Below are 23,556 nucleotides of genomic sequence, written 5' to 3' on the forward strand. Positions count from 1 at the left end.
TACAAATTGTGAAAAATAGTTATAATAGAATTGTTTCTAGAATAAACTGTCTACAGTTATGGTTTATTGAGAAAAATCATGATATCTTCATATATTTCAGGTTTTTTTGCAAAATTTTTATATGGTAGGATATTTTGTGATACAACTGACCTACACATATGCATCAAATGTGATAACTCAGACATTTTTTAAAATCACTGCTCCCAATGGTAAACAGGACCTTTAAATGAAATAAAGAAAAAAGTTGCTGCAGAAAGTTAATATGAAAGTTATCTATAGTAGAATATGCCGGAGGAACAAGTGAAAGTGTATGATGTTCTACAAGCTAGGTGTTCTACCTATATCTTGTCATCTTTCAACAGTTATAAAATAGTTGGGTTTCCAAGCATTTCACAGAGGCTTCAGTATTCACTATGAGGCTTGATTAGAATGGTTTAGAGAGGTGCAAGTCAAGCTGACAGTGTTCATTTTTTTCTTCTGCTTAGGTGGAGTTTCAGGGCAAGAAGGTCATAAGATCGGTATGTGCCGGGTCAGAGGGTTCTTTCTTCCTGACCAATGATGGCAAGGTCTACGCCTGTGGCAGCAACGAGCACAACAGACTGGGCTTCAACACGGTCACTGCAGGCCTGAGGAAGAGGATTGTGAAGGTATGTGGTCAAGACAGCGTGTGAGTGGTGACTGGATTATCTGGATGTACTGGACATAATTTGTTGTATTGCATCATGTTTATTTCTGAGGCCATTATCCTCGTCAAGCATCTGCTTGCAATAATGATCTCTTGCATATCTATTGCACTTAGACTTGCTTTATTGTCTAGATATTTGGATATTGTTACGACCAAAATCACTCCGAGAATGATCGCACAAAAGAAACAATCAACTGATGTTCAGGCGGTTTATTAACAGTGATATTGTAGGTACAGACTGGTAATCGGTTTCACATCAGTACAATAATGATCAATAGAAACAAATATAAGTCAGTAATGGAATCACTTACGTACGCATTACACGCAATATCCCTGGAAATGTCCAAATACGATGCTCGATGCACAAACGAATGATCCGCGATGCACCGATGAATGATTCCTCTGACGTAACTCCAGAGGCACAGGTTACGATAGTCCACGGTATAGATCCGGGGTACAATCCACGATATACGTCCACGGCGAAACGTGCAGAGTCCAAATGTTGTGACGACCACATCCAGTTGATGCATTGAATGATGATTCACTTAATATTGTCCAGCTAGGAATCCAGCCCATCACAGCTTTTCCGTAGCAATGTCCATTGACATAAAAATGGTGTCTATCCCCAATGAAGGCAAATTAATTATCTGCAGGCAAAATGTCTCCCAGGCCTTATCTCCACAAACATAACAGGTCAGCAGGTAACACAGGACTGACTATAACAAGTCGCTTCAGAGCCAGAAGTGACGTAACTCTCAGAGCAGAGGTGTTGGGTACTCTGCCTACTGCAGAATTTCTCTGGCTTATATACTATCCATTCAACCCCTTCTAGCACATTCTATAACTCTCTCCAACCTACTAGCCAGTCCAAGTTCCAGGAATCCTGGATGATTCACTGCCTATCTATGTACAAAACATCATTGCCAAGAATAACTACCAATCACATTGGGCTACAGGGACAGTGCCTCACTCAGCCAAGGTTATGTTAGCACTTCCCAGAAGATTCTGGAATGGGTGAAATCAATCTAGATTGAGTGAGCTATAATGTATTTCCTGCTACATGCATGTACTGTATAGCTACATTGTATACCACCTAGAAAATTCTCCACTGATCTAGTCAGCCTGTATGTACTATATCTATACCACATAGAATGTTCTCCATTAATCTGGTCAACCTGTGTACATACACATTAAAACAACCATGCATACAGTACATCATACATGTACATAACTACTAGTGTGTACATTTGTGACACCATCCCCCATGGGAAAAAGAAAGCCTTGCTGTAGCAAGGGTTTCTTTTACCTTCACAATTTCTCATTGTTATTTACAACGAATGTGAGGTAAAGTCCAAGTCAAGCAACAATAATCACATACTATCACATGCCTTTTGGATAGCTGTATTACTTCCATGTTCTCTTTCCATGGATACTATTTACAATGATATTGCTTGGATTCTCGGAGCTTATACAATCATATCAAACTGTTTTGCACACATTAATGAATATGCTTAACACATACACTGGAAATGATATGCGGTGAAAACTTTTCACCTTTGATACTCTCTTCATGTTACACTCTTGACAGAGCGTCGGCAATTACATTGTTTTTGCCTGCCACATGTTTGATTTTGAGTGCATATGGCTGCGTCATCATGCTCCATCTGAACAACCTGTTGTTCTTCATTTTGAACCGGTCAAAAAAGACCAAGGGGTTGTGGTCAGTATAGACTGTGATCTCCCCTTTGCTATTTGTCAAGTACACTTCGTATTGCTGGAGGGCAAGGATGAGACTGAGAGCCTCCTTCTCAATTGTGGAGTACTTCTTCTGGTATGTGTTCAATTTTTTGGAGAAGTAGCTAACTGGTCGTTCAGTGCCTTCTTCATCTTCTTGGAGCAAAACCGCTCCCACTCCTACATCGCTAGCATCTATTGCCACCTTGAATGGCTTTGTGAAGTCAGGAGCTGCCAAAACAGGCTCATTAGCAAGGACTGCCTTTAGTTTCTCGAAGGCTCTTTGACACTCATCAGTCCAGGTGTACTTTGCCTTGCCCTTCAGCAGGTTTGTTAGGGGGGTGACTACAGTGCTGAAATTCGGTACAAATTTCCTGTAGAAACCAGCCATGCCCAGAAATCTGAGCAACTCCTTCTTGGATTGGGGGATGGGAAAGCCTAGTATAGCCTCTACCTTGGCTTCTCTTGGCAATACTTGTCCCTGACCGACTACATGCCCGAGATACACCACTTTGGCCTTTGCAAATTCACTCTTTGCCAGATTAATCACCAATCCGGCCTCCTTGAGTCGATCAAAAAGTTGCCGCAAGTGTGTAATGTGCTCCTCCCACGTGTCACTGTACACTAGGATGTCATCAATGTATACTACACAGTTGTCAAGTCCAGCAATGATTTGGTTTGTCAGCCGTTGGAAGGTGGCTGGAGCATTTTTCATACCGAATGGCATTACTTTGCATTGGAACAAGCCATCTGGTGTAGCAAAGGCAGAAATCTCTCTGGCTTTGTCGGTCAAGGGCACTTGCCAGTATCCCTTTAGAAGGTCTATTTTACTGACATATGCAGAATTTCCGACCCTGTCAATGCAGTCTTCTAGTCTGGGAATGGGGAAAGAGTCTGTTTTCGTCACGGCATTCACCTTTCTGTAATCTATACAGAATCTTTGAGACCCATCCGGTTTGGGCACCATGACGATTGGGGAGCTCCAACTGCTTTTACTCGGTTCTATTATGTCATTTTCTAGCATGTATTGAACCTCTTCCCTTACTTTTTGCAGTTTCCTCGGGTTTAACCTGTAAGGGTTTTGCTTGATAGGGTCAGCATCTCCTACATCAACATCATGTACAGCCAGAGGGGTGCAACCTGGTTTGTCTTTACACAGTTCTTCGTACTCATGTAACAGACTAGTCACATCTTTCCTCTGATTATCAGGTAGGTAGTTCAGTGCCTCATCTACTTTCCCTGACATCTCTGAGTTAGACAACCTGGCACTAGAGGGCTCACTTCCATTCTCATCTTGAGCTTCTCCCTCTTCATCTACTTCTTCTTCTACCACCTGAGCTACGCCTACCGGCTGACTAGCCTTTCTCTCGTAGTACTCTTTCAGCATGTTTATGTGACACACCCTCTGATCTTTTCGTCTATCTGGCGTACTGATCACATAGTTCACATCATTGAGTTTCTTTTTGACACTGTATGGGCCACTGAACTTGGCTTTCAGTGGTTCACCTTGTATGGGCAGCAGTACAAGAACTTTGTCACCTGGGTTGAAAGTTCGGGCTTTGGCATTTTTGTCTGCCTTTCTCTTCATAGAGTCTTGTGACACTTTCAAGTGTTCCCTAGCTACCTCACAAGCCTTTGAAAGCCTTTCACGAAACTTTGACACATAGTCAAGTAGGTGGACCTCATCATCTTCAGTCATGAATTTCTCTTTGATGAGCTTCAGTGGGCCCCTAACTTCATGACCGTACACCAACTCAAATGGGCTGAAACCCGTCGACTCATTTGGGGAGTCCCTCGTTGCGAACAGCAGGAAAGGGATGCCCTTATCCCAATCCTCGGGATACTCCTCACAGAACGCCCTAATCATTGTCTTTAGGGTCTGGTGGTAGCGCTCCAACGCACCTTGGGACTGGGGATGATAAGCTGACGACTTCAGCTGCTTCACACCCAAACGATACATCACCTCTTGAAATATGCCTGACATGAAATTTGACCCTTGGTCAGACTGCACTTCCTTGGGCAACCCATACCTAGTGAAAAACTGCACTAGAGCATCTACCACAGTCTTAGCAGTGATATTTCGCAAGGGGATAGCCTCTGGAAACCGTGTAGACATATCCATGATTGTCAAGAGGTACTTGTGACCTGACCTAGTCCTAGGCAAAGGTCCAACACAGTCAACTAGAACCCGACTGAATGGTTCTTCAAACGCAGGTATCGGAATCAATGGCGCCAGCTTCACCGAATGCTGTGGTTTACCAGCCACCTGACATGTGTGACAAGTCTTGCAAAACTCAGCCACATCCACATTCAACCCTGGCCGATAGAAATGCCTCATGATCCGATCCTTTGTCTTTCTGACGCCTAAATGGCCGCCAACAGGTAACTCGTGAGCAATCCTCAAGATCTCACCGCGGTAACTAGGAGGGACAACAACTTGACGGACCACCGTCCAATCCTCATCAGCTGGCCTATGGGGAGGTCTCCACTTCCTCATCAAAATGCCATCTTTGACATAATAGCACTCAGGGACCTTTTCAGCCTCAGCCTCAGAACACGCCGTCTGAGACAAGCCTTTCAACTCAGAGTCTGCCTGCTGTGCTTCAACCAAGGAAGACTTGCTAAACAGCCCATCACTGTTAGCCTCGGAGCCTAATACAGCAACCCCATCATTCAAATCCTTGAAAAAGGTTTCTGCCAACCAAACACCGGAATTCTCCTCCATATCAACAGAATCCGCATCATCTTGAACAGCTCTACGAGCCTGAGACCTAGTCACAACACAATCTGGGAAAATCCCAGGAAACTCCTCCTGCAACTGCTCAGTTTCAGCAACCACCACTGGTTTATCCGAAACAACTGGAGACACAACCACCTTGTCCCCAGCCAAGTCATTCCCCAACAAGAAGTCAATGCCTGCCATGGGCAACTCAGGAACAACTCCAACAGTAACAGGACCAGAAACTAGGCCACACTTCAAATCCACTCTATACAGTGGCACTGACATATAACTGCCATCAACAGTCTGAATCAAGACTTTTGCATTCACTGCACTATCTGGTGGAAAAGTCATACCACCACCCACCATCAACGACTGAGAGGCCCCCGTATCCCGCAGGATGACCACTGGCTTACCTGCCTTACCAGAAGTACATGGGGTCACCTCACCATCAAACAAAAAGCTACGATAGCTCTCATCCACCTGCTTCATCCTATCTTTGAATTTGGGAGATTAACTTTCAATGGCCTGTGTTTCACTGAACGGGACACTGTTTTCTGGTAGGACACTTTTTGACATGACAAATCCCAAGTCCTTCTTTGTTTTGTTTTGCAACTTCCAACACTGTGACTTTACATGCCCTGTCTTGTTACAGTGAAAACATTTGATGACATTTGCACTTGTACTGGACCCTTTGTCAAATTGAGGCTTTGGTGCCGATGAAGTTTCAGAACTCGTGCCTTTTTCAGAACCAGCATTCTTTGGACTGCTCGACTGATTTTTGTCTCTCTTGATTCCAGAGAAATTCCTGAAAGGTGGTCTGTTGTCATTTCTGTGGGTCAGCTCATACTCATCAGCCATCAAGGCTGCTTTATGCAAACTTGTCACTTTGTGATCATCCAAATGTGACCTCACACTGAAAGCAACACTCTTTTTGAATTCTTCCAAAAGAACAACCTCACGTAGGTTATCAAAATCCTGATCCACTTTCAGGGACCTGTACCACCTATCAAACATCATTTCTTTTTCACGAGCAAACTCAACATGTGTCTGGCCTGGTTTGCGGTACGAATTTCTGAACTTGTGTCTGTACGCCTCTGGCACCAACTCATAAGCATTCAACACTGCTTTCTTGACTGTAGCATAGTCACGTGATTGCTCTTCAGAGAGAGATGAGTACACATCAGCTGCTTTGCCGACAAACACACTTTGAAGGAGCAAGGGCCAAAATTCCTGTGGCCAGTTCAAGCTGTTAGCCACCTTCTCAAATGACACAAAATATGCATCAACTCTGTTTTCCTCAAACTTTGGCACCAATCGAATGTTCTTGGCCAAATCAAATTCAGAGGGAGCCCTTTCATGATTTCCAACAGTCTGTGCATGAGTCAATTCCATCTCACGCAATTTCAGTTGTTGCTCCACTTCAAGTTTCTTCATTTCAATTTCTTTCTCCACTTCTCTTCGTTCTCTATCCCTCTCCCTTTCCATTTCTAATCTCATCTTCTCTTTCTCCAGTTCTAATTCCCTTGCCCTTTCTCTCTCCTTCATTTCCAATTTAGCAAGCTCAAGCCGTGTTTGATCTGAAATTTGAGCTCGATCTGGAGTGTCAATTTCTTCTTTGAGCTCCATTTGACCAGCCACTAAGTCAAGAATTTCTGCTTTTCTTACACCTTGTGGAACATCAACATTTAAATGCTGTGCAATAGCAGTCAAATCACATTTGCGTAACCTTTGCAAATCTTTGAGGGACAAATCTGTCCTCTGAACAAATGCCTGAACATCCATTGTACTGATTGACATTATCACACTGTAATACACACAATATACAATTGAACAATCAACTCAACTGGTATTTTGTCTGTTCCAATATTCTGGATTCCGGAACGTTCCAAATTCTAAGTTTTGGCTTAAATTCACTTCTCGGACACAAGCCCCCAATTTTGTTACGACCAAAATCACTCCGAGAATGATCGCACAAAAGAAACAATCAACTGATGTTCAGGCGGTTTATTAACAGTGATATTGTAGGTACAGACTGGTAATCGGTTTCACATCAGTACAATAATGATCAATAGAAACAAATATAAGTCAGTAATGGAATCACTTACGTACGCATTACACGCAATATCCCTGGAAATGTCCAAATACGATGCTCGATGCACAAACGAATGATCCGCGATGCACCGATGAATGATTCCTCTGACGTAACTCCAGAGGCACAGGTTACGATAGTCCACGGTATAGATCCGGGGTACAATCCACGATATACGTCCACGGCGAAACGTGCAGAGTCCAAATGTTGTGACGACCACATCCAGTTGATGCATTGAATGATGATTCACTTAATATTGTCCAGCTAGGAATCCAGCCCATCACAGCTTTTCCGTAGCAATGTCCATTGACATAAAAATGGTGTCTATCCCCAATGAAGGCAAATTAATTATCTGCAGGCAAAATGTCTCCCAGGCCTTATCTCCACAAACATAACAGGTCAGCAGGTAACACAGGACTGACTATAACAAGTCGCTTCAGAGCCAGAAGTGACGTAACTCTCAGAGCAGAGGTGTTGGGTACTCTGCCTACTGCAGAATTTCTCTGGCTTATATACTATCCATTCAACCCCTTCTAGCACATTCTATAACTCTCTCCAACCTACTAGCCAGTCCAAGTTCCAGGAATCCTGGATGATTCACTGCCTATCTATGTACAAAACATCATTGCCAAGAATAACTACCAATCACATTGGGCTACAGGGACAGTGCCTCACTCAGCCAAGGTTATGTTAGCACTTCCCAGAAGATTCTGGAATGGGTGAAATCAATCTAGATTGAGTGAGCTATAATGTATTTCCTGCTACATGCATGTACTGTATAGCTACATTGTATACCACCTAGAAAATTCTCCACTGATCTAGTCAGCCTGTATGTACTATATCTATACCACATAGAATGTTCTCCATTAATCTGGTCAACCTGTGTACATACACATTAAAACAACCATGCATACAGTACATCATACATGTACATAACTACTAGTGTGTACATTTGTGACAATATGTAAAGAGCTATGAAAGCTGGTTTGTCGTCAGTAACAAGTGCAGAGAAAGTTACAAGGTCAATTTGAAAGGGCTCCCACATTCCTCCCTCTGGGTTATTAGGGTCACATTGAAGGACCAAGGTATAATTATGCTCCATCAATCATTTTGGACTGTTGGTTCATTTCAGTTCTGGTGAGAGGAAGTTACTAGACAGAATTAAAGATTTACTAGACCTGTTTTGAATTAGGAACTGTTTTCATATCATGAACTCCACTGAAATGAACATGACATTTTCAGTGGGCCATGGTATATACTTGTTGGCAAAGTGAATGCATGCAGATGTTGATTTCTCCTATTTCAGGAATGCTATGATATTCCCTACAAAGACGTACCAACACTGGTCAAGCCACTCAACAGGTACAACATTCTGGATGTGTCAGCTGGACACACACACTCTGCAGCCATAGATAGTGAGTATTCTCTTGCTCTCTGACATTGCCAAGAATCAAGCATCTAACATTTCAGCAAAGATTTGCTTCTCATTCCTTCAGGAAGATATTCATTTTTATTTCAGCTGGAAAAAAACGACAAACATATATATATTATTGAGTACACAGCGAGTGTTCTTTTTAAAATCAGGTGAGTGCAACAACCTTCCTTTAACCCCTTGTGTGCTTTGAGTGCTTGTTGGCTCAGAAAACCTCATAGCATTACGCACACTGTCCAAAGTCCCTTGCGTGGACAGGGTATAAAGGGGATATTAAATATGTTGGTGTAGAGTTAGCTCACATGACATGTGTTTTGATGTTACTTCATATAAAGTCAAACTTGGCTTGAATTGTTAGTGTGTTTTCCATGCCTTTGAGCAATGCATAAACAATGCTTTCCTTCCAAAAGTTGATCCAAGTCGTAATGCTAGACTTGTGATGGTTGTTTAATGATTATAATAATCTGTTATGTCATAGTTACCTTTTTTTTTTTTTTGTTAAAGAAGCAATCACTGTAAGATCATCCTTCAAAATATCATGATTACAGGTAGCTACACAATTTTCAGATATTAACTGCCATCAAAATGAAATTGGCAAAATTCAAGCATGTAAACAAATAGATATGCAAACCAAAATTTGGAGATACCGTGTCTCCTGTCCCTTTCATTTGTATCAGAAAGAGAAGATGATTAGATTATATTGAGTAGGTTCCTTAGGCATGGCTTTGTTTGTGTTGTCCATTCAGGCTTTGGACGGCTGATCACGTTTGGCTCCAACCAGTATGGCCAGCTGGGTGTGGGAGACTGTAAAGGTCGCTCCGGGGTCTGTGAGGTCAAAGGTGAACTGCATGGCAAACACATTCTGACTGTGAGCTGTGGGGATGGCTTCACCATCGTGGCTACTACAGGTGAGTGTAGGCAGGGTGAAGGATGTGACGTGATAACAACGTCTTGTTTACATAGGATACTGTTAAAGTGGAAATTTTCATGATCAGAGGGGTAAAGCAAATTTTGTGTTTTGCCTTGTGGAATCAAAGATATAAAATACTATTACATGTTATTTGCGAAAAATTGCACTGTTTTATTTTTGCGCTAGTTTCATATAAAGCGAAATGTGTAAAAAATGTCCTCACTTTTCCACCTTTACAGTAGTCTCTTCAAAGCAAGCCCCTTTGCCCAGATTATCATGCAATTATCATTGCCAGGTACTTTATTTATGTGCTTTGGGTCAAGAGGGACATTGTGTGTATGGGGAGCCGGGAAATGTATAAATGCTTGGAAATGTACACACGTCTCCTTGGGAAATGTACATATCTCTTGTTTTCAATGTAACACTATTGCATCTCATAATGTCTTAGTATTTTTTACCATTTTTTGGTCATTGTTGCTGCAAATCTGTTGTTAAGCCATTGCTCAGGGCCTACCACAAGAGAAGTGTTTTTAGAAGCCAAGGCATGTTGCAGCCTGTTCTAAATCATGACAAAAATAATGCATTATGTTAATGAAAATCAGGGATCCACAAAAACATTTCTTGCCAGTTTTTCACTGGGATCTCTTGTAAAGGGTAAATGTCATGTTGTCAGAACTATCAATGTCTTCACAGACATGCCTTCTGTACAGAAGTAGAAAAAAGAATTTTGACAGTGATCTGCCACCACTCTTAGCTTGTGAGTCCATTTTCAGAGACTCCAATTATTCTGCTTTCAATGGGAGATCACCCACAATTGGGCCATTTTCCCAAAATCTCATGCTCTCCCGCTTGACTTTGGATTTTTCTCCCGCCCAATTTTAGTTTTGTCATAGATGTTCATACTAAGGCTGAGATAGTGCCAAAGAGCATGTATAACCCTAGCCTCCCTGGACCCCAGCCACAAGGGACTTTGTGTTTGTGATGTGTACCAAGCACACGTTCGCGCAATCGGAATTTCGAGTTTGTTAGGGGTCTAGTTGGGAGAATCTCCTATTAAAAAGATACTTAGTGGTTTCAGTCTCTGCAATGTGTGTCCTGCATTTTCTTCATGCTTTCTTATCTGTGATCCCACAGACAATCTAATATTCTCCTTTGGGAATGTGGATAGCGGCCGACTGGGCCACGGCGAGGAGCTGACCGCCACGGTAAGAAAGAAGTCAGCCACCCCACGTCCAGTCTTCGGCTCCCTCCACATGGTGTCTGGTCTGTCCTGCAGACATTGGCACACAGTGATCATAGTAGGTGAGTGTCGGTCATCTCTCTTACTGTGGCTAGCTGAACGGTGACCATATTTGATTTACATTTTATTCTGTACTACCATTTTTGTCCCCGCCGAACGAGTTCGAGCAGGGGACTATGAAACGGGCTCCATACGTGTGTGTGTCCGTGCGTCCGTCTGTCCGTCTGTCTGTGTGTGATCAAAATCTTTGATTTGCTACTTCTCTGTCATTTATGAGCCAATTTTGATTCTGTTTGCTCTATATGATAGCACTACATGGGAGCTTTAAAACTCGACACAGAATTTCAGTTGTGACACAGAAAGGGTTAAAATTCATCATATCTCTCTCTCTCTCTCTCCCCTGCTCTTCCCAATTCTCTCTGTCTTCCTCTTTTCGCGCTCAACAGAGAAAGTTCTCCGGTCCAAAACCTTTCGTTCGCCCCGCATCGACAGCACGTCTAGCAAAGGTGAGTGCCCAGAATAGTTTTCACCCGTGACATATGCCAGAGAGTTGTGTGCCTAGTGCCCAGATGCCTGGCATTACAGCAATGATATGACAGCCCTAGCAAATACCTCCCATTGTTAACCTGCCAAAGTGAGCAGTTGACTGAATCATGACCATGGCATGTGAGGGATTAATCCAATACCAGCACTGCACAACTTGCTCTGCATTAAGTGAATAAAGCATTGTCACAATTGTATATTAACTTGACTAAAGTTTTGTTGTTGTTTTTCAGGTGACCATTTAACTTATTACTAGTGAACTTTAGAGACGTAAGTGCAATTATGTTTTTTTAACAATTGCAGAAAACAGCGTTCAAAACTCTCAGTGACTTTAAGTGCTCGCATGTCAGAGCTAGATCTTCTGCCACCTGTATAACCTCATAAGTGAGCAGATTAGAATATTTAAAGTTTACTTTGGGGCTTTCATTCGTGGCTACAGTCAGTTCTCAGGTGAGTCAGGACAGCGTTTTTGCGGAGAGTTTCGACGCAGCCAACAAGAACATGGCAGACAAAGCATCAGAGAAGTCGACAGGTGGGTACGATGAGAGGGAATCGGACGCGGCCGTGGACGGAGGCGCGGCGTTTGCGTCGCGGGACGAGGGCATACACACGCACGAGCTGGGCGAAAACACCAACGGAGGCGAGTCCGTGGGCAGAGATGGTTACAATGGCTCGACGGGACGCGGGGATGGAGCCAGCGAGGGGCGGAAGGCGATGAACGGAGTGGAGGAGAGCACTGTACCACCCTGGTTGGTGGATGTGAGTATCACACGTCTTTTCATATCTGAGTATACTCGTGCAGGTGTCTATGGGAAATGCGTGTTTTAGCAAAATCAGTCTGTCCTCAACGCGTTAACAGGGGGCTGTAGCATTCCTTTGTCCACAGGCATACAAAAGTGTTTTCATGAGCTGCTACTAGAAAAGGGTTCAAGTGGGAATGCACCAAGAATTTTCCTACATCATAGGCATTAACTATCTTTATAAGATAGTGGGATATGCACTGACATAGTTTGTAGATATTCTGTCATGTTAAATTTTGATGTCACTGAAAAATGATGAACCTTTGCTTAAGCAGTATCAATGCAATTGTGTTTTGATTTTTGTAAATGTTATCTTTTGATATGGAAATGAATGAATGAATGAAATTGGTGTTAAACTTTTGATTTCAATACAAGATATTTACCTCCAGAATTTTCAGCTGTCAACCCTACAGCTTTCATCAGCGAAATGACCTGTCTTTACCTTCATCATTTTTAACAAGTTTAACACCAATTTCAGTTGAATTTTCAATACAGATGAGCTTCTACTCCAGTATTACACTTGTATATAACAGTATCTCTTCCAATGTCACCCTATGTCCCATTCCTTTCTCAGGAACTTGAGAAGGCGGAGTTCATTCCCATGCCCTCAATATCAGGCTCAACACAGAGCAGTGACTCCGGTCCGCCCGAAGCACCCGAGCAACCCCCACCTGCTGCCAAACCGACCGTGGCCTTGCTGGACCGGGACGGCACGGGATGCTCGGACAGCGGCTTCCAGCGGCCCCACTTTGTGCCCCCCTTGAGCTTTGCTGCCCTCTCGCAGTCCAGCGACTCCTTCCACATGGCGCTGGCCAAGGACACAGAAGTGGAGGCCCTCAAGGATCGCGTGACGCTCCTGGAGCAGGAGAATGCCAAAGTGAGAAAAAAACTTTTCAAAGTTTTAAATTCATGCAGTTTCACAGTGCACAGTTTTACTATTTCACATTTTGAGAGTTTATTTATTACCAGTGTTACAGATTCGGAGTTACATTTTTCAGAGTTTCAACCTTAATTTCTTCCACATTCATTTGAGAAAGGCAATAATTAAGTCGTGACCATATATCTGCAGATTTGCAAAAAAATGCAGGTCTTCATGTAGTACCATATCTTGATATGGCTTAATTGATTCCACAGTAGCAGCTACAAATTTTGGTAGATGACATCAGCAATGATCAAATGCATAGATGGGTATTATTATTTCGTGCATCAAAACATTGTTGGGGTTACATTAAATTAAGATTACAGTGTATGAAGACTGCAGGGATAGATGAAGCAGCAAAGTGTACGTGGTTTTATTGATTCTTTGATGAGAGAAAAGATTGAAAGATTGTTGATTTAAAATGAGTAGATTAATAGTCTTGATTTCATTGTTCCCTTAAGTAAGGTATACATGGTCATTGTGATCTGTGTAATAATAATTAAAGTGTTGATGTAAATAGACACTGGTCCCAAATCACATTGATATTTTATACCAGATATGACTACATGGTCTCTTGCTGGAGTTTTTTTTTATAGATTTTTTGTCATCTTCTGTTGCTCCTTTCTCCTCTGTGCAGTTGAAGAACATTGTTGGCGACCAGCAAGCTCGCCTGACCCAACTCGAGAGGAGATTGAGTCAGTTGGAGGAGGGAAGGGGAGGAAACTAGGCACTTTAAGCATCTCAGCAGGGCGAGGATCAAACACAACTGCATCATCATCATCATCACTAATTGTCATGGCAACGGCTCTTCGCTCTACCGGACTCTCTTTCCTGCCACCGTCTTAGTGGTGATCCTACCTCTGTCACCACACAGTGCCACAAAGACGGGAAGGAGATGAGGCAGATACTTCCTCTGTGTGATTGCCCTTGTGATACCAGACACCTGTGGATGCCGATTGTGGCAGCACTGAAGTCATTTTGAGATGCCACAGGATTTGCGTGCATGTCAAGGATGTGCTTAACCCCTTACGTGCCAGGCACTTTGGACGATGCGTACAGCATTATGAAGTTTTCTGTGCTCATCGGCACTCAAATCACGCAGAGGGTTTTAAGTGAGATCTCTGCACTCGTGTACACAGTGATCAGATTGACACCTGTGAAAAAGTGGACCTCTGTGATGTAGTGAAGGCTACCCTAGAGAATTCTTCGATGTAGTCTGTAGCAGCAGGTTCTACACTACAGTGAAGGAATTCTCCTGGCTCGTATCATCGGTATTTGCATGAAGCAGGTTGCCCAAGTCCTCTCGAAGGCTCAATGAGGTATCAAAGGAAGCTAAAAAGTGACCTGGATGCCTGAAGGAAGGGGTTGGTCAAATGTTCTCCAAACCAGTGAGAAAGACCTGTCGCTTTTGTGTCAATTATTCTGTGTTCTCGTATTCCACAAGAAGACAAACAGAGCATAAAATGAATCGGACTGCATTCCCATTTTTCCCCTCAAGTCTTTCTCTTTCTTTCTTACATACTGTTTTGTTTTTTGTGAAAAGTGTTGCCTTGGAACAAAAAAAAAAATGTTTAAGACTACTTTTCTCTTTTCTCTTCGTAATCAATGGGCATTCGTCATTCTCTGTTTTTCACAATGGAAATGAGAAAACGCAGTGCCTTGAATACATAGGGTATTCTCTAGTCTTCGAGGCCAATCTTTGATGTTGTGTGATGCATTCTGTTCAGTGTTTGGAATCTTTATAGAGTGACAGACATTATCAGATAGTAGAAATCACAACGCTGATGAAATTTCCAACATTTGCAGATAGCGCTGCTTGAGACTGGAAAGAATAGACACATGTTCATTACATAGTTTAGGGAGTGCAAAAGCTCTTCTTTGCTGCCAAGACTCACATTGTGTCCGTAGTCTGCGAATCAGTCGATGATGTAATACCTTTGGAAAATTGTAGAATGCCGGTGTATTTTATGTAAGTCGTTAGACTGGAAATATGCAATTCCTTTTGTGATGTAATGCCCATTTGTCTTTCATTTATGGCAGAAATTTGCAATGACCAAGGCATAACATGTTTAGATGTTCCCAAAAAAAATTAAAACAAATAAACAACAAAAAAAGAAATGAAGGAAGGCCAAACAAAAAAAAGAAAGAAAAAAATAAACCTAACATGACTTTAGGTTGAGCTTATTCCAGATTTTTATGCTGATGAGTGCATGTGATGGTAGGACACCAAAACCTGGACAGATTTGTTGACAAAAACCCTGATGGCAGCAGAGTGAATGGTAACAAAAATCCATGTTAAATGAAATCGAGAGATAATGAAGCTGAGGGGTGAAGATATGAGATATGTACAGAGGGCGGACAAATTGATGAAAAGTAGTACCTCAAAATCAGTGTTTTCCTGAAGCATGTAGATGACATTGCACTTAAGGGCAGTACCCGGACCAAGCTTAGGGTTGGTATTGTGAAAATCTTCCTAAGTTTCTGACTTAGGAAGAAACTTAGGAAGATTTTCAGAATTTGCCTAGGAAAGACAGAATTGGTATTCTGAAATTTCTTCCTAGGAACTTCTTAATGCAAATTAGGCCATGCTTATCCCGCCCACGTCCTACAAAATGCCGTATCAGAAGGAACCAACCAATGACAATCGCATATTACTATGACGTAGGGTCAAATACACGTGTGCGCGGCATGTCCCCTTTCTCACGCCCATTTCGCGCATCGAAGTACACGTTGCGCGCAGTGAATGACAAGCTCGCCTATCACGATGTTTTGCAGCTTGCTATTCTTAACAACGTACTTAGGACAGGGATGGGGCTTTCCTAATTATTTTCCTAAAATTTTTCCTAAGTGCATTCTAGAATACCAATTTCTTCCTAAGTCAGAAATTTGCATACTCCCGCCCCCTTCCTAAGTTTCTTCCTAAGTTCAGGAATAAAAAACTGAGAAACAGACTTAGGAAGAAACTTAGGAAGATTTTCAGAATACCACTTAGGAAAAAAATCCTGACTTAGGAAGAAATTTATTCCTAGGAAGGATTTCAGAATACCACCCTAGGTGTTGAAGTGGGAAGTCAGTGGTGAGTGGTCAAATGCCTTGACCAGTCAGGTGCAAGCTTCCACCTTTTTTGTGTGTGTGTGCCCAGCACTGCTAGCATTAACCCATTATTCGTAGCATTGGCAACATATGGACTCTCATCCTGCAAGGGTACTTGAAACACTCGATGCGATATGAAGAACTCTAGGTGACGAACACCTTGATCGTCCTTACTGAGTTATCAACAGTGATAGTGATGATGATAACAAAATAGATGGTGGTAATGATGACAACAGTTGTGATGTTCATTATGGTGATGTTAATGATCATTATGACTAATATGATTGCTATCCATATCAATCTGCTTGTTTTCTTTTCCATGTGCTCTAGCTATGTAAGGCTACATGCTTGTGCATCATGGCCCATGGCTAGTCCCAAATGTGTGAATTTTTGCAGGACAAGCTTAAACACAATGCAGCTGCACTACCAAGTGATCTAGAGTCAGTTTGTTTTGTTGTCTATTTGTTCTTACTTTCCTCTCCTCAAAGATTCTTTCATTTTGTGTTTAGGAAAGCATCTGTGTTGTTTTTGTGTTCTTGGAAATCATTAAGACTTCCATATGATTGGGATAGTTATTTGGGGAGTTCATTTGGACTCCTCTTCTATATCACATGTACACAGTATATCACATGTATATCATGTGTACCGCAGTATATTATTATGCCTAAAAAGATTCATGACATGGTTGCATTTTCACCAATGTTACTAATCTATCAACTTAAAAAAGACAAAGTCGTCATATTCAACTGAAATAGGGAATGTATTTACAAGGCTGTAGCATGTTTCATTGCCAATCAATCCTAGTTTGCCAGACTTCATCATCACCTCTTCTGCCTGTTGCACTTATTGAAATGCACCTTTGGACCATTTGAAATGTGCACTTTGTCAAGATGGATAAGATTACACGCAGCTTGATTTGCTCAAAGCTCTCTTTTGTAGTTTTAGTGCACTTTGTTCTACTGATTTGGTCGTGTTAATGATAAGAAGAATATTCCAAGAAGTAGATCAAAGGACTTTGGAGGTTTTCTTTTATCTTTTAATGATGGCATTTATTGGGGACTACTGAATATGACCTACCTTTGAAGAATGTTGCAAAAATCCAGATATTGTGATTGTCAAAGACTCCTACAAGCCAAAGCTATCTTCACTTTGCAAAAATAACAAGTATTGTGATTGAATGCATGGCTCAATCAAAGATGTGCAAATTCCATAATGTTTCTTTTTAATTAAAAACATTCAGAATAGATGGAGCGGTTTTGCAATAATGGCTTAGAGCATCAACACAACACTATTGCCTATTTGTGAAACACATAATGGGCAGCCATGTGGACTTTTTGGAGTATTTGGGTGTATTTTATGCACTCATTGTCCATGAAGGCCCCATCATACATTTAAGGGTATGGGACTGTGGATGAGATGTGAGAATATCCAATTATCATGAGTCTGGGTATTAGAGGAAAGAATGGCAACATTTTTCACTTGCAACATGAAAAACGGAGAAGGTAAAGGCAATCATATTCTTCTTTTTTTTTCATTCACAAATTCTCCCATCGATAAACCCTTCTCATATATTCAGTTACACATTGTACATTGATGTGATGCCACGGATTTGACCGCATAGTAAAATTACAGGTGTATCTTTAACAGTCATCACAGTCAATACATTGTTCCCACGCACCATGTGGTGTAAGAAGGGAGCATTGCATACGATCTTCAGCTGAGAGCCAAAAGGGTGTTTTCACCGGTTAAAGTAAATGGAGTATTAAAGTGCTCTTGTAGTGTGTAACTGACATATTCTGTGCCTTGGGATAAAACTGAATGAAGCTCAGCCGGCATCGTGAGAAACTACTCCGGACTTTCTGACACAGAGCTAGTAAACTGTTGTCAAGACTGTTGGCAAAAATAATTAACTTGAGATAATTTCCCACAACATGACAACTTTTTTACTACTTATATTTTGTATGATGGAGAAGTAACCATTCTTCATTGCCTATGTATCAACTATCCAATACAAGAAATGTAAATTAATACCTCTTCAGACAAGATTGCTTATGTCAATATTTCTGAAATGTGTGCAAGGTATTTGCAGTGTGAAATGTTAAAGAAAAAAGAATGTATGAGCTGAGGGAGGGATTGTTTACATTGCATTCAAGTGTCACAGCTCATATCATTTTTCACCTTAAAAATGGATTCTGCCATTTCAAGCCTTTAAAGGTAGAAGTGCTCTTCAGGTACCTTCTTACGTTACACCATTGTGCTCCTTGATAACGAAAACATGTAAAAATATCACTGAAGAAATGTTTACCTTGAGGCTGATATGAAAAATTGATGCTACTGGTGTTAGTGCACTTCGCCAGTGACGACATCATTATGTGTGAGCATGTTCACATGTGTGCACATGCACACACACAGACATTCACACGCGCACACACTCACATGCACAAAGACATCATGGCACGGAGAGACATCTCCGAAGGTTTGGATCTCGAAGCAGATGATATATTTATATCTCCCTGTGTGCATTAGCTTCTCTCGGAGCCCCTTCGTTTGCGTTTTGCCGTGTTGACACACTTTCCGAGGGTAATTGATATTCCAAGTCAAATACAATTAAGTGTCACCAAGCCAAACCTGTTTGTACCGGGATAAATCTACATATTTGATCAGCCCTTGCCACCCCACCCCCATATCTCTTTCTCTGTTCTTTCTCCCCCCCCCCCCCCATCTCTTTTCTCACCCCCTACACCATCCACCTACCCCCTCCATGTGGGAAGTTTACCAGTGAAAGCTGTTATTCATATCTGAAATTCTCTGACTCGATTAAAGGAGGAGTTACTCTGAGATATTCCCCTCCTCCACTTAAGGCAGTGTTTAGTGTTCAGCTTTAAGCCATGTTTTTGCATTGTGTAGAGACTTGTAGAAAGTATCATCATTAATGTTTTATTTTGCATGTGAAATGAGCTATTTGTTTTGCTTTGCTGTGTATAATGCGCTCGTTCTGTAGTCTTGCCTTATTAATGTGTGTATTGAAGTCTAGGTCTGTCAGCTGAGTAGCAGAAGGGTATTAACTCTGTTGACATTGGATTAATGACCATCTGCTTGTCAGCTGCCAATTGCGTGTGAGCATTACTTTCATTTTCTCTATCTCTCCCTCTGTCTATATATATCTATCTTTGTCTATCTATATGTCTTCATTTTATCAGGGTTATGAATGGTATGCTATTTGTATTGAGTATCATTCATCAAACAGATAAACGTGCAATTCTTGTAATATCTGACGACAACAGTAAAGAAATGAAGCAATGTTTTGTAGGGGATGTTTTAAGTGGCACTTCATGTATCTTTCTAAAAGTTGAATACCGCACCTGTATACATGGACTTTGATATCATGTACAGAAATTACACATGCCAAGACAGAGATTGTGTGTTGATGTAAATATTCATTAGGAGAGATTAAAACGCGCCAGTAAAAGAGAAATGTCATAGTGGTGTGGTCATTCAGAAAAATTTGTCAATTCTCAAAACAGAGACCGTAAGTCGCATGTTGCTTAGTGCCACAAAAGGTGTTTTCGATAGTTTTGTGTGCATTAGAAGTGTTTATCTAGATTACAGAGCATAGGAAGAAATAGTGTTTTTTTGCATACCCCATTACACAAGGAGCAGCCTGGAAACAGATCTAATTCGAGAGTGCATGGGGTTATGATGATGATCACACATGAGCACTCACACACTGGTCAAGTTAATGTGTCTCAATCTATTGTCGCAGAGAATGTATTATCACACATTGAGAGGTTGAAGTAGTCCATCATCATTATCGTTTTCAATCAATTGACATCATCATCTTTATTGTGAAAGTTATACAATGCCCCCATTTTAGCAATACCTTATCTATCATCTTTATCTAACAGTGATAACTAGCCAAAATGACTTTAAGTCAAATAACAATTTTCCAGGAATTCACCCCCAGTAAGCAGCAGGCTTCTCAGCTCTTCTGTCAACACAATGATCGTGCAGCGATGTTGACTCAAGGCAGAAAATTTACTTTTCTCGCCAACCTGTGCATGTGCACACAGAGTTGATGTTAATTTCACTGGATTTCCCACCATGGCAGTACCAGACGAAAGGTAGTTGAAGTATCACACCTTACTCCTTCTCATGCCATATGGTAGGGGCCGTGTGTGTGAAATACTTCAGCCACTATTTGTACAATTAATGATTATGATGATGATGATCATATTGAAAAGATGATGAAGATGATGAGAAGAAGAACGAGAAGAAACAAGAAAAGGGGAAAAGGACGAGGAGGAGAAGGAGAAACATACAGTCAAACCTGTCTACAGTGGTCACCCCAAGGGAGACAAAAAAAGTGGCCATTGTAGACAGGTGGCCGCTATAGACAAGGTCGTTAACATGGCTTTTTCTCTTGGGGGAAATTGTGTTAAGTGGTCACATAGGGCAGGTGGTCATTATAGACAGGTTTGACTGTATAAGAAGGACCATCAGCAAGATTTTCACAAGCTTCTCAATGCGTGGTCACAGGATATTCTTCACGACCACAATCACACTCTGTAGATTGCACTTAACACACACACACGCATTGCTTTCTGCATGTGCCTCTTTCTAACAATCGCATGCAAGCAATCTGTGAAATCAGAAGACTTGTGATCAAAGGAATCCCACATGTTCTTGACTCAATGTAACCATGCTGCATAGGAGATACAAATTGCAGTTAGTCCTTGCAAGTGTCTAGGCACCTAGGCTGGATGTATGAGGCCATTTCTTTCAGTTTCTCACTTTTTTTTGTTGATGCGACATGATGAAAAATTGTACTTTCTTTTTCTCTCTCGCTCTCTCAGTCTCTGAATGTCACTTTGCGAAGATGATTCAAATATTCAGATGACTCAGTGTAATGAATCATCATATTGTAGCCTTCATTTGTTTATGAAAATGATTGATTGCTTTCGTTAATTCAATGTTAGAGGAGACTGCTTACAGTGACTGTCTTTACCAGCAGAACACTGCTGCCTTTTTTTGTTAAGAGTGGTGGCTCTTGTTTGCAAGCTCTCTGTATTCCTTGGGTTTCTGTATACTAGTAGATATCAAGTTTGCCGTTAGCTTCGTGACAAGGCCCTATGTCTGAGGTGTAGATCTGATGCTTTGGTGCGGCTTGAAGGAGACTAATTTGTAAGATGGAGGGATAAAATGAACAGGCGAGTAGCTTTGTGCTGTTTACCCTTGGCACACAGCTCTGCCCATTGCAAGCTGGCCAGGAATCAATTTGGTCACACGATGTTGGATATAAACTTGAATAAGGCTGCCTTGTCAAGAGACTAATTTGACATTAATATTGGAATATTTCAAATTAAGACTTGCACTGCCATTACTTTTGGCATGGCTTTTTTTTTTTTACCGTATATATTTCTTGTTAATTTCTTCCGTAAATACATCCTTGGTTTTTATATGATTTCGTAGATTTTTTTTTGATTTTTTTTTTTTTTTGGGGGGGGGGGGGAATTTTCCTTTGTGAATATATGCAGCTGCAGTGTTGGTTACTATATCATAAAAACATTTGCTTGGAAAACTTTATGTCCATGTCATAGTATGAAAGTGGATGACATTTTAATAGTGTAAGGCATATTAGTGGACTCCCATTATAACAAAGTTCTCAGGACCAGCAGTTTTCTTTCGTTATATCAAAATTGTGTTATAACCAAACAAATAAACAATAAAAAAAAAAAAAAACGTAGAGCCGATAGTTTTGCAACATGAACTTTTATTTCGTTGTAACCGGAATTTCGTTATAACCATGTTCGTTGTAACGGGAGTGCACTGTATTGGATAAAGTGAGCCTATTTTATTCAGGCACCCTGGATGAAATTTTGCAGTATCTTGGGAGAGATATATCCTTCTTGGCATCCCCCTTCCCGAAAATTCTACAACATTTTTCTTTTTAAAAAACAACAACAACAAACTCTGAAACAAACATGCTCTTTGAAGAGTATTCCTATAAATGAGGCAATATTCTTCCAGAAGTATCCCATTTAAGTGTCAGATTGTAAGCTGAGAGAAAACAGATGGCATTACTTCATGAGGAAGAAAGGGAATAGTTTGTCCTGTCAAAGCAATTTATGAAATGTTTGAAATGTTTTCTGGAATGCTTTTACACTCCGATTTTTACAATTGTACACAATGCTGATTGCTACAGATATCCCTGCTGAGTGCAAATATCTGTTTGTTTGTTTGTTTTCTCACAGCGGTAAATATTCTGATGTACAAAGCTTTTCCTGTAAAAGGGGGAGAATGGCATGTATCCAAGAACTATTCTGTTTTCATGAGTGCAGGTAATCATATATTACACAGAAACTTCAAAATGTGAGAGTACAGAATGAAAATTTTTGTTGACAATATGTCATTTTCTATGTAGTATTTTCATGTCTTGTAGTGAAGAGATTTCTCCTGTCTAAATAAATTATTTTTAGAACTGTATCTCTTCAGTGTTTCAGTGTTATTTTGTCAAGTTTGTGTGTCGTTGAGTGTGTATGGTATATTCCATTCTATTGGGAAAATGTTGGATAAATCCACTCATCATTTAGCTTGTGTAAAAAAAAAAGGTGCTTCTTTGGAGTGGATACTGCTGCGTATGTGTGAATTTGCACTGGCTGTAGGGTGTGTGTGTGTGTGTGTATGTGTGCGTGTGCGTGCGTGTGTGCGTATAAAACAATGGTATGCTGTGGGCAATTTTATAAACAAGTACAGTAATGTATCACAAAATGAAATGCAGCTGTTCATTGTGACCATTTACAAATCATATGCAGAAGGACTACACATGGTGTACAGTGGTATTTGATTGCCGTGGTAGGAAAATCTAACCACATGCAAAGATTGTGTACTTTCAAGTGCAAGTTACCTGTTGTAAGCAGACTAAAAAAGCAAACAGAATGGTGAAAATGTGTTTAACATTCTACAAAGGCAGGAAAATCTACACACTGTGGTAGCCACACCCACAAATGCAATTGACATGAAGTGCTGCTATCAGTACCTCGTGTATTCCCTGTACAATTATCATTTGACGAAGTTCTCCATTTTAATGAATGGATTAAAAAAAAAGACGGAAATAAGTTATATGCTTTGCTTCAAATCTTCTTTTTTTTCTAAGTGTATGATTACACTATATTTATCATTATCAGTCTTTTGTCTCCAGACAAGTCATTAGCAGAAATGTTAGTCACATACGAAGAATACCGCCATCCTGTGGTAAAAATTGGAGTCTTCTAGCGGTCCGAATGAACGGTAACAAGCGGTGACATTTTTTCTCTTTTTTTTTTTCAATCACAGACTACAAATTTTACTATGACCAACAATCAATACGAAGAGAAGTAGGATTGCGAAGGT

The 23,556-nt window shown here is 41.0% G+C and overlaps 1 protein-coding gene across 1 annotated transcript in view; it reads left to right on the plus strand.

Annotated features, from left to right (window-relative positions):
- The window catches only part of LOC139719362 (serine/threonine-protein kinase Nek9-like), a 41,195-nt gene extending 27,144 nt beyond the window's left edge, over positions 1 to 14,051 (plus strand). The window contains exons 15-22 of the mRNA XM_071630777.1: positions 486 to 647; positions 8,537 to 8,645; positions 9,409 to 9,570; positions 10,707 to 10,874; positions 11,259 to 11,318; positions 11,795 to 12,114; positions 12,730 to 13,032; positions 13,712 to 14,051. Of these exons, the coding sequence (XP_071486878.1) occupies positions 486 to 647; positions 8,537 to 8,645; positions 9,409 to 9,570; positions 10,707 to 10,874; positions 11,259 to 11,318; positions 11,795 to 12,114; positions 12,730 to 13,032; positions 13,712 to 13,801 (1,374 nt within the window). The 3' untranslated portion in view covers positions 13,802 to 14,051. The remainder of the gene's footprint in view (positions 1 to 485; positions 648 to 8,536; positions 8,646 to 9,408; positions 9,571 to 10,706; positions 10,875 to 11,258; positions 11,319 to 11,794; positions 12,115 to 12,729; positions 13,033 to 13,711) is intronic.
- The last annotated feature ends 9,505 nt before the right edge of the window (positions 14,052 to 23,556 follow it).

Source organism: Diadema antillarum, unplaced genomic scaffold, assembly GCF_040938485.1.
Source record: "Diadema antillarum isolate AM-2024a unplaced genomic scaffold, OU_Dant_1.0 scf00000109, whole genome shotgun sequence".
Classification (NCBI taxonomy): Eukaryota; Metazoa; Echinodermata; class Echinoidea; order Diadematoida; family Diadematidae; genus Diadema; species Diadema antillarum.